Source organism: Ictalurus furcatus, chromosome 4 (genome assembly GCF_023375685.1).
Source record: "Ictalurus furcatus strain D&B chromosome 4, Billie_1.0, whole genome shotgun sequence".
NCBI lineage: Eukaryota > Metazoa > Chordata > Actinopteri > Siluriformes > Ictaluridae > Ictalurus > Ictalurus furcatus.
Genome location: NC_071258.1, coordinates 17,190,414 through 17,202,516, shown reverse-complemented (window position 1 = coordinate 17,202,516; position 12,103 = coordinate 17,190,414). Strand labels below are relative to the sequence as shown.

The following is a 12,103-nucleotide window of genomic DNA, read 5'->3' as shown; positions in this document are numbered from 1 at the left end:
TATTTGTTGGAGAAATTAATGTGACAAGAACACCAATAAACACTCTGATTGTATGTAGAAATATTTTCATTTTATTATATAATTTTATCTGGTAAACCATAAGCTAGCTAGTCCTAGTTTGTTTGTAGCGAACACTGCTTCCACTTACTAATGTTATATGTTTGTGAAGGTAAAACACAATCAGAGAATGAATGAGCCACCATTATTCATCAATGGAAATAGGCAGTGTTTAAAAAGAAATATGTAGCAAATTATTCATCATTGTACAACATGAATACCACATGCCAAAAGAACTTACACTGCTTGACTTAATAAAAAAGTAGTGAATGGTTTTTTCACTCTGTAAAAAGACAGCTCCGAATTCTTGTTGAATCTGTTAGTACAGTCGAACGCACAATAGCTTATTTCTATTGTAGATGCAATTTTTCTGTGTTTTCATGGAATTCACGCTGCACACTAATGCTGCCAATCAGTATTTTTGCCACTAAGTTGGTGTGACCGCGGCGAATCCCGCCTACCGTGACATCATGTGCATAACCTCTATATTTATGTGAACAGATAAATCATTTATAATAAACACTGCAACATTCCATAAAAAAACAAGACTTGATGATTTTTGGTGGGTATAATCGTGTGAAAAAAAATGGTTAAAAAACGGTCTGGAATGTTATTTGGTACGTCGTTGCGACGAATATGATCCGGTCCGGTATTCACAACGCAACTGTGTTAGCTGGGAAGTCCGACACATATGCACAAGCTCGCGTGAGCTTCATGGATCAAGCACCAACAGCAGTCATAATGTAAAATTAACACACGACTAGTATTGAATTTAAAAAATGTGATAATACTTTCATTTATCGCGTTAAGTGGCCAATTTAAAACTAAAAAGGAAGTAAAAATCTATCTCAGATTTTACCTCAGGCCACCTCACGTTCATGCACAAATTAACAAAACAGGGCATTTAATTACGAAACTAAGTTTGAACGACATAATAATACAACACATTCAACACCTAGAATGACATTAAACGTTACATGGGCAAAATGTATGAATAAAGACAGATTTATGGCGCTTACCCCAGCATCCGTCTGTCCGTTGGAAATCAGTTACACAGCAAATTTTAAAGTGTTAAATTCACACTGACAGTCAGTACGTTTACATGGACAACAATAATCCAATATTAACCCGATTAAGACAATACTCTGATTAAGAAACTACCATGTAAACAGCAATTTTTAATTATCTTAATCCGATTAAGGTCATACTCGAAGTAAACACAAATTGAATTAAGATATGTGGAGTACTCCTGTTTTAGTCGCATTATCGACATGTGTTACAGACATGTAAACACCTTAATCACATTATTAACGTTATGTGAGAGTTTTCACCGCATTTTGCGACAGGACACGATCACACACGGCAGTGCTCAACCGTTTTACGGCAAACAAGAGAGCACGGCTGCGTCCCAAACCGCGTACTTCCCTACTATAGGCCTGTAGTAGACGAAATACATGTATCTTGGCTACTATATAGTAGGTAAGTACGCGGTTTGGGAAGCAGCCCATGGCTTCAAGCAGTCGTCCATTTGCACGTACAGCATGACAAATAATTACACCCAAAAAAATAAAAACACCCAAAACTGTATACGGTATCATAAACAAGACGAACTGTATGTTGATACTTGAAATTCGTGTGCTGTTAATTGAACTATGTTCTATAACATGTAAAACGGGATCATGAAAGGAGTATTCTAAAAGTGACTCATGTAAACACCTTAATCACAATATTGTCTTACTCAGAATAAGGTCAATAATTAGATTACTGCTGTCCATGTAAACGTAGTCAGTGTGAAAATTAACACTTATCCAGAGTTTATATAGGTCCACACTAAATAGAGTTAAATTTACACTTTTAGTGTTATTTTTCTACACTCTCATAGTGTTGAAAAAGCACTGTAAGTGTTCACTGTTAACATCATTGGTATAGTATTTTTTATTGCTTACAGGCTCCATTTACATTTAGTGTTGAATCTACACTAGAGGTGTCAATAGCTCAACAATAAGGGAGCTATTTTCAACACGAAATAGTGTTCATACCCAGATTGAGGTAATTAATTGTAATCTACACCCTGTATGCCTAAAAACGCATGCCTTTAAAATGTGTGTACTCCTCAATAAAAGTACAGCTAACACATTAGTTGCTGTATCAAGTTGAACTTTCATTTTCAACACAATATCTTAGATGTAACAAACCATCATAAATTGACTCTCAGATGAGATATCACAGAGTGGTTATTTGCATGCAGACTTTGACAACAGAAACACTAACATTTAAACTAATTCAAAAGCTTTGCACACAATTCCTATAGTCTGGGAGACTCACTGGTAAGACCAACATCAATGTTGTAGATTGTAGTCTGCAGGAAGGTAAAGATGTTGACAAGGATAGGTTGAACACATAGTGGACTTTGAAGAGTCCATCTATAGCACTCAAGGAACTGGTTCCTGCGCAAGGGATGAAGTGCTTATCCACAACCACGTAGAATGTGTCAGTCCTGCCCTTGATCCTTCCTAATGCCAGTAGATATGGCTGCCGGCCTTCCCTGGAAATGAGATGGCCTTCAATACTGGTTGATGTCTAGAAAAAACCCCAGCAACAATAAAAATTAGATTAAACAAAATAAAATAAACAACACCAATTATGATGAAATCTGTCAAATGAAATCCATGAAATGTGGTCCTTAACATATTCAGACTTTGTTGATGAAAAATGTGCTATAATCATACCTAAGAAACAAATCAAACATTTAAAACAAATAAACAAATAAAACCAGTTTGTATCATTCTTTATGTATTACTGCAACAGGACAACTTCATAAAAGGAATATTTCAACCAAAAAAGAAAATTTGCTGATACACCCTCAGGCCACCCAGGACATATGTGACTTTCTTTCTTCATCCACACACAAAGAATTTTCAAAGGAAATTCAGTATTGTGAGTTTTACCTTATGGAAATGCACAAGCCTATCAACAGCCTCCATTGGACTGATCTTAGTCCTCTTTGTCCCTGAAGAAGGTGGCAGGAGATGCAATAGTAGCAGGACAGATGAAATGTCACTGTCCCAATCTGAAGGAGTGGTTGTATATATACACACAATAAAATACAAAAATACATAGAAGCCAGAGCAAAAATACAATTCAAGAAGCCAGAGCAAATCTGAAACTATGACATCACAAATCATGCCTACCGTTTTCAGATCCTTGTCCCCCAGCTGCACCGAGAAGACACTGAATTTCTCCTGTTGAAGTAAGAGACTTGGCTTCATTGATGATCTTGTGCTTGAATGCGGTCTTCCACCTCTCAAACAACTTGTTGGATGTTTCAGCATTGAACAGCAGAGCAAAGTCCTGATTTACCTAATGATTAATAATCGTATATTTCAAGATATACGAGAGGCTACTTAGGACTTTATTAATACTTTACATCCAAAATATATAGTGTGCATGTGAGAAGATCGATAGACTAAGAAATCATGAATGTGTGAATGAAGTTGGATATTATTTGTGACAGAGTTCAGGTCTGATAATTACTATGACACATGTGAGAGTTCTGAGCAAGAGTGATAAATCTATGAGTAAGTCTCAAGTAGTAATTATGTCCTGAGTGTCCTTACAATAAATATTTTTTTAAAAATGACAAAAAGCCAGGATATATAAAATACACACTTAAAACCTTAACCTTTGAAAGGAAACAGAAGGAGTGTTATATTCACCAATCCTTTCACATCCAAAAATCTTGGAAAGATATTAAGGATGTCAGCTGATCTTTCAGGGTTGTGTACCAGTTCTTGTCTGTGCTTAAAAGTTTTCTTCATCCTTTGCATAAGTTCAGTCTTCATCAGCTGTGTGGGCAAGGAAGGAAATCACCTCCCTGCATGCATCTCCTTCAAGCTGTTGCCCATTGTCTATCAGAAAATTGGTAGTGAAAATATCATAAATGCACAACTAGATAGTTAAACAAGTACATCAAGACATTTGATTCTTACATAGCCCTTTGTTGAATATGGGTCTCTCAGAGCAGGAAAAAGAGAAACAATGCCCAAGGCTTAAGTCTCCCTTTGTTTGCGGGTGGGGAACCTCCTATAAAATTTATAAAAATCCAATGAGGTTAATACGTGCAGCTAGACTTAAAAACCTTATTTTCTACACGAGTTGATACAAAGCCTATATGGGCAGCAGTGTGTGTTTCTTGCATCTGTACACTGAAATCTTACCCATGAATCTCTGTCATTTGACTGACAACAATATTAACAAGCTGCCGTCTGGTGCTGTGCTTTAAAGTTTTGGTTATCTGGTATTCTTCAAGCACTTCCTCACCACCAGATTATTTTTCCAGGGCATCCTGTACAATCTGATTAAACATAATAATAATAATAATAATAATAATAATAATAATAATAATACTACAGGTGACTACTTATGACTAATAAAATGTAGATTTAAAGTGATGTATTACATGGACAAATTAATCCTGAGTAAAAACGTATGTATATATACCCGTTTTGCCTTTTCAGCATCTATGGTTTCTCTGCTACTGGTCCTTGTTGATTGATTAAGCCCTGCCCTCTCTGTCTCTTAATGATCCGTTGAAGAGAGTGAAAGAGTATCAGTGCATGTACTGGGGGTTGAGGATGTTGTGGGTAAAAACTCTGACAGAGAAAACAAAACATCATTTTCATGTTTCTGTAAAATTCAATCAGAGCTACAGATACACCTTTTAGACAACCATCAAACACCTATGAGTGTTCTTTGCTGCCGTAAGGCAAGGATTTTCCATTCCAAATCAAAGTATTACAACAATAACAACAAAAATAATACTAAAACTAAGGATGCCCCACCAGTGTAACATTGGGTTTGTTTCTCTGTCCCAAACGCATTTTCTTTTGTCCCCAGAATATTGTTACACTGGAGCCCTTGAAAGAATGTCTGAAGTGTTATTATTTATTTACCTTCAGGCAATCCAGCAAAAAAATTTTCTTCTGGACATCTTACAGTTAAGCATAAATGTGGACTACCTTCAATCAATTCGTGGAAGATGTCCTCCTCAACATTGGTGTCTGTGTCATCTAAGACTTGAAGAGCAGCAGTTGTTGCAAGCCCGAATTTGCTTTTAACTGAAAAGTCATTTTATTAATCGCATGAATGTAGACATTTAAATTTATTTGTTCATATTTAAGTCATACCTAAAAGGGGTCATGACATGAGAAATCTAAATCTAAAATAAAAGTGTCCTTTATCTTTTAACATATAAGAGGTCATTGTACCATTACAACGTCCTGCAGGTTTCATAGCTTAATACTTTTCAGTACAAAAAGAACATTTATTAAACCAAGCTCCAAAAACGGCTCACTTGTATGTGGCAGGATTTGTGATATCACACGGGCAAATACATTTGTATATGACTGACCCTACAGCAAGACTTGGTGTAGCAACTACCAATGGGAGTGAAGACAGTACTGGCAAAATTAGGCGCATGCGCAATACTCCAAAAATACGATTCTGCGCGGTACTAACAGTTTAAAATTCAAAGAGAAGTCTCGTGCCTTCATTAAAAAAATCTTTCATTTGCAAAGATATAATATTATGAATAATCACCATTTACTGAGCAAAATATTTGGTAATTGTAAATTGCCCTTTTTCTGGCAGATATTTGCCATTGATGTATGACAAATAATAGCAAACGATAATAAAAGCTGATTCATTTAGGCTACTTAAGTAAAATGTTTGATACATTTAGTCAATTTCCCATATTATATCCAAATGGTATAACAAAGATAAAACGACAGAAAGTTATCTGGATAACTTACCACATCTTCATAAAGTTCTCAATGGGACTACTTAGTGACGTTTTTTTGAGGACGTGGCCAAGACATTCTGGACGTTTCTGGACCATTAGCCTAGATTACATATATAAAAAAGATTTACCAAGCTGTGGTAATAAGGTTGTCATAAAATAATATCACACTGATGAAAAGAGACGTTTTTTGAGAACGTGGCCACGACGTTTCTGGACCGTTAGCCAAGATATCAAAAAATTTAACTTTACCAAGAGGTGGTCACAATGTTGTCATAAAGTAATGTCACGCTGACTAAAATACGACTAACTGGTGACATCATCAGAAAGTACTGTGTTTGCTGGGGAGAACATAAAGCACCAGGAATCTGAAGAAAGACTTTTTGCACTAGCCTACATAGTTTGAAGTGGAGAATAAAGTACCTATTTGATGTATGGTCACATTTAGATTGTAAGGAGATAATATGACATTTTTGATAGCTAAATATTAAACAGGTAATTTCGGGGCTGGATGTGGTTGTGGCATGTGCGCATGGGTAGCTCCAGACATACAATTCCACAGCCAGTGCACGTGGAAATCAGGGCCAGATGTCACATCAAAAGTTTAAAAACGTTTATTGGATAGTACGCTGCTAAGGTTAAACGGAAAAAGAGACACTGATGTAAATCTTGTGAGTCCAGTGGTGTGTGTAATTCCCTTCACACTGTCCATACACTTCATATAGGCAGTCCTGCAGCCTCTCTTGTAAGCATTTATGTTCTGTTGCAGGTACATCAGGAACTGGCATAAAATTGGCTTGATGTTGGACGTTGGATATTCGCAGATATGCAAATGAAGGGACAGTCTCTAAAGTTACATATGACATTGGTATACACGTTACTAACTTCAATAGCATTGGGAATGACTTCCAGTCATAAAACAAACTGTGGTGTACGTTATAGCTGACACCTACATGAACACTTTACAGTTGGTTGTGGGACTGTAAGTCATTCCCTTCAAATGCTGTTAAAGTTAGAAACGTGTATACTAACGTCGTATGTAACTTTAGAGATGGTCATTTAATTTGCGCATATCTGCGAATATCGAACGTCCAACGTCAAACCAGTACATCACGACTCCTCCCACTGAAACTTCCCGGCCGTGGCCAATTTCTTGCTCTCATTGGCTGTAGGTCAACGCTGTAGCTATATTCAGTCAAAACAAATGTCAAATTACGTGATTTAGAATCGCATACAGGTCCAGATATTTAACATGCTAGATATCTCGCTAACATCGGCGACGCGTCGATGCTTCTCTCAGATCGCGTCTTTTATAATTCATACATTGCTGTGATTTGCCTATGATTTCGGGCGTTTGTCGGCGATCGAAAATCGGGCCTAAAATCGTGCCGGCATAATCCGCTCCGTCTGCGATAAAGAAAGCAAACACCGCGCGAGCGTCACTACGGGCAGCAGAAAGTGTCCGACTTGACGGCTCCGTTTTCAACTCCTCCCCCGACTGCAAGTGGAAACTCTCGCCGATCGGTTACATGCAGCCGAAGTCGAACACACCTTTTGTGTCAGAGGAAGAAACGTCATTTCCTGGTTTTTGTTACTGACGTGGCTAAATGCGGAGCTGTGACTACTAGTGGTCAGGAATTCAGTGGGGAAATAAAGACAGTCCATACGGCGTTTAGGTCCCATTCATTTATATATATATATATACACTTATTTTGCCATTTTAGTGTTTGTTCCGTCCTTCATAGTATAAAATTAAGTCTGCTTTAGTAAGATGTTGGACTTCTTCGCCATCTTCAGTAAGGGGGGTATAGTGTTGTGGTGTTTTCAGGGGGCTGGGGTAACTGAATCTTTTACAGGCCCTATAAACGCTCTCATCCGCTCCGTAATTCTTCAGGTAAGTTTCAAAAGACAGCTGCCATGTAAGATTTTGAATGCAGATAAATATTTATTAAATGCGCAGTGCCTTCGCGTCGACCTTCCGTGCTTCCCGTATTAGCAAGCGTCTAGCAAGTTATGATGCAAGTGGGAAAATTAACCACGAGTCTTTCTTTAATTAGTGCTCTAGTTAACAAAACGTTGCACGAATTGGTCTTGGAAAAAATAAGGACGATTTTTACTTTTGAAAAGAAGTTCATGTGTTTCTGTTTGTCATATCTTGTAGTAGTGTTGGGTCCGAGTCCACCTTTGTCGCGTTCGAGTCGATATCTCTTTAACTGTCCGAGTCCAAAAGGGGCCGAGTTAGACTCAATCCGAGTCCAGAAAGTAATTACATTTAAAAAGATTTTAAATTGCTGTTAAATTAATATTTTAACCTTCACAAACCAATGGCAACATAAAGGTAACAAAAATACAACTATTACATCTTGCCATTTCCATAAAATTTTTATTTCATGTCATCAGCACCTCAGCTAGTTTCCTATCAAAATTATTTTTAGTTTTTTAGTTATTTAAGTTAAAAGGGATATAGCGGTATATGTAGAACTTTTATTATATTACTTGTATATTAAGTATGTGAAAATACAAATGAACCTGTTTTGTTGTTGTATATTGTATATATTGGGTCCTCCAGTTCAAGTTGACATTTCAGATATTTTATGCCTATCCCCCACAGTTATATAGGCTGAGAGAGAGTACCGAGTAGAGTTACATTTAGCAGCATGTCACAACAACAAGCTTCATGCTTTATTACTGCTTTTATCTGCCTGTTAATGACAACAAACTAATTTCTTAACACAGATCTGTTCTTTTAACTTTTTTATATGTAAAAAAGCATATTACCAGGGTTTATAATATTTACTTATAATATTTGTAAATATTTATTAAGAAATACATTTTATGTGGAATTCAAGACTGGAATCACCAAATGATAATGTTTAGGGGTGGGCAATATGACTACAATCTTATTTTATGATAACGATATGTTTTCTCAGGTAGGCCTAGTAGTATTCAAGTAAGAAATACTATGGAAATTGAATAAAGAAATTAAATGTAATTTCCCCCAAACTGTTTACATTCACTTAAGACATAACCAACTATATTTGCATGAATGCATTTGGCATATGCTCTTGTTGAGGGTGACTTGCATCTGTTTCATTTATACAGCTGAGCAGGTGAGGTTAAGGGCCTTGCTCAAGGGCCCAGCAGTGGCAGCTTGGCAGTGCTTGGATTTGAACTCACAACCTTCCGATCAGTTGTCCAACGTCTTAACCACTGAGCTACCACTGCTTCAATCCTCCCATCCTGATTTCTTCTTTTTTTTGTCTATATCTCATTTTAAATAGTTTTAGATCGTCAAACAAAATACAACATATAATTAAAGCTGCAAGCAGCGATAAACGAGCCCTCGCACAAGTGCTAAGTGCTAAAGTATACTTTAGCACTTAGCTAAGTGTTGCTAGCATGGTGTAACATGTTTCTAATATTGTTGCTGGCATATTTACCACTTGGTGGTATATTTTAATATGTTGATAGGCATGCATCATAGTGCACAAGGCACTTTCTGTTGCCAGCAGGTCATGCTATGACTATAACTTAATATTGGCATGTAGATGTCTTAAGGCTATGATTTGTATCAAATGTGAAGTTTTGGGAAGATTAGGCATTGTTTGTTTGAGTGATAACAACTGATCTGATTAAATCTCTGGGAGGAGTTTGTTAAAGTATGAGGCCTGGAAATGGTTGTTGCAAGTAGGTGGTGCTATGACTACAACAGATTATTGGGCTGTAGATATCTTCATGCCCGGACTTTTATCAAACGTGAAGTTTAGAGTAGATTGGACATTGTATGTTTGAGTTATAACGACTTCCTTTTTCATGGCGAAACATCGAAATTTGTGAGACTCAAAAGCTTTTGAGAAAACTCAAAAGCTTCGCAATTTAGCATTGATACATTGGTGCATCTCTACAGGGCTCTACGGTAACAATTTCTTTTAGGAGCACTTGTTACAAATTACAAAAATTTAGGAGCACAGTCAAAAATTTAGGAGTACGGTTGAAGTTTAGATTTTTTTTTTTTGTAGAGATGGTAACGTTAATGTGCGTTAATTTTCCACTGTCATGGTTCTGGGCTGGAGCCAGTTCTCAAACTGCTCTGCCTATATTGTGTGTATATATGTGAATAATCTCATGGGATGTTATTGGCTGAGTTCATTTACCTGCCAGATGCAAAGCACTTTAGTTTAATGGTGTTAATTACTGATGCCCCGATCAGGATTTATACAGCCGATACCGATTTCTTGTCATCTCGATCGACCGAAACTGATAAAGATACCAATCTTTTTTTTTTTTGTATATGCTTTAATCAGGAGGTCTGTCATAAACAGTAAAATATAAGCTCTCTGATCATGGTCACTGTAAATTGAATTAAAATAATAACAATGAGAAATACTGTTGGTTAACTGATGAATAAACAAACATAAAATATTTATTTTTAAATATCTTAAACAATAAAAATTTAAAACTATTTAAAAGTAGACTAACACAAACTTGATCCATATTAGGAAAAACAAAGCCTTCTAAGGAAATAGTGAACTAAGCTTAATGTCAAATTTATATTAAATGCAACCCATAGTAATTAAACATTTCATTTCTCATTTTATTTATATTTTATGCATTTATTATAATATATTTTTTCTATTAAATGATTTATAACTAAGCACATAATATTGTGTGTTTTGGGAGTCTAAATCAAAACATGGAAATTAGAGTTGACTTTTCTAGTAACCGTGAGTTTAAATGAAGTGAATGCGCTGTCTATTAGAGTTAGTGAAGGAGAGCGGCAGTGTACTGCATATTTGCAGACTGAACAGTTGCTACTCTTGATTATGATTGGTGAGGAATTATTTAATAAAGAAGTTTGAATTACACCCACCTTGTAGCGTTAGCATTATTATTAATTTACTCCACCTGACACCGCTGTGGCTACACGAGCATGTAGCACAGGCACAGGTTCAGGTCATTTTGCATGATCAATAAAAGATGGCGGTTTGTGAGATTGGCAAGTTGAGAGAAGCAGATAATGTTCAGTGTTACTCTTCTCATCTTAATGGCTTCTTTGCAGTATTTACACACTTCAGTTCACTGAGGTGATGAAAAGCAGTGCGAAAGTAGCTAAGTGCGGTGTAGATGCATTTTGGACTTCCTATAGTTTTTATTACGATTGTATTATACAGCTCCGAACAGGTCACTCGCACCGGTGCGACCAAATATTTTTTCAAAGTCAAGCAAAGTACTTTTCAGTCGCAAATGCGAGTGAAATGGTTGCACTGTAGAGCCCTGCTCTAATAAGTTGGTCTGTGAGCGGCACGGGGTACATTTACTCACTACGTTACTTCTGTTGCAAAAACACGCATCGGAGAGTAAATACTTAAGTTGCGTCTCAAATGATGTGCTATACACTTACGCTATGTAGTCTACCACATGTGTATGCATTTTAAGGTAGTATCATCTCAAATGGAAAACTAGCGGGTTTTTTTTTTTTTACTAACCGGAAGTATAAGCCATTTCCTAGTAGATGGCGTGTGACATCGTACGCACGTAATGTGACCCCGCTAGCTTTAGCAGATACCCAGAGTCAATGAAAAATGACTTTGTTCAGTTTACTGTTTTTGTCAACATTACCTTTTATACCCAACATGACCTCACTCACCATCAGATGGAGGTGTAATTGTTAAGTGACTGAGGAAGAAAGTGTGCAATGTACAAGAAATGACACTTTGCTACAATGTAAAGTAGTCAGTGTACAGCTTGTGTAACAGTGTAAATTTGCTGTCCCCTCAAAATAACTCAACACACAGCCATTAATGTCTAAACTGCTGGCAACAAAAGTGAGTACACCCCTAAGAGAAAATGTCCAAATTGGGCCCATAGTGTCAATATTTTGTGTGGCCACCATTATTTTCCAGCACTGCCTTAATCCTCTTGGGCATGGAGTTCACCAGAGCTTCACAGGTTGCCACTGGAGTCCTCTTCCACTCCTCCATGATGACATCACGGAGCTGGTGGGTGTTAAAGACCTTGTGCTCCTCCACCTTCCGTTTGAGGATGCCCCACAGATGCTCAGTAGGATTTAGTCCATCACCTTCACCCTCAGCTTCATTAGCAAGGAAGTGGTCATCTTGGAGGTGTGTTTGGCGTCGTTATCATGCTGGGATACTGCCCTGCAGCCCACTCTCCGAAGGGAGGGGATCATGCTGTGTTTCAGTATGTCACAGTACATGTTGGCATTCATGGTTCCCTCAATGAACTGTA

At 37.1% G+C, this 12,103-nt stretch overlaps 2 protein-coding genes across 11 annotated transcripts in view; one reads left to right on the top strand and one right to left on the bottom strand.

Annotated features, from left to right (window-relative positions):
• Positions 1-823: 823 nt before the first annotated feature.
• LOC128606793 (uncharacterized) lies at positions 824-7,398 on the bottom strand. Of its 8 annotated transcripts, none has more exons than XR_008385744.1 (10): positions 6,808-7,398; positions 5,868-6,701; positions 5,076-5,174; positions 4,558-4,709; positions 4,275-4,411; positions 4,047-4,140; positions 3,774-3,965; positions 3,249-3,417; positions 3,006-3,127; positions 824-2,637 (listed from the first exon to the last, which is right to left on the bottom strand). XR_008385744.1 is itself a non-coding variant. In XM_053623211.1 (8 exons), the coding sequence occupies exons 5-8, from the start codon at positions 3,897-3,899 to the stop codon at positions 2,341-2,343; spliced, it is 714 nt and encodes a 237-aa protein (XP_053479186.1). In that variant the 5' UTR covers positions 3,900-3,965; positions 4,047-4,140; positions 4,275-4,411; positions 4,558-4,709; positions 5,076-5,557; the 3' UTR covers positions 824-2,340. The 8 variants fall into 8 exon arrangements, 3 of the variants coding, with proteins under 3 accessions (XP_053479186.1, XP_053479188.1, XP_053479187.1); XR_008385743.1 differs by having other exon boundaries at positions 5,868-7,039; positions 7,178-7,398; XR_008385741.1 differs by having other exon boundaries at positions 5,868-7,398.
• Positions 7,399-7,405: 7 nt separating this feature from the next.
• Positions 7,406-12,103, top strand: part of srpra (SRP receptor subunit alpha) — a 103,447-nt gene continuing 98,749 nt past the window's right edge. The window contains exon 1 of one of the 3 annotated variants that reach the window (XM_053623209.1): positions 7,406-7,748. In XM_053623209.1, coding sequence (XP_053479184.1) covers positions 7,626-7,748 — 123 coding nt within the window. In that variant the 5' untranslated portion in view covers positions 7,406-7,625. The remainder of the gene's footprint in view (positions 7,749-12,103) is intronic. The other 2 variants (XM_053623208.1, XM_053623210.1) reach the window with 2 other exon arrangements.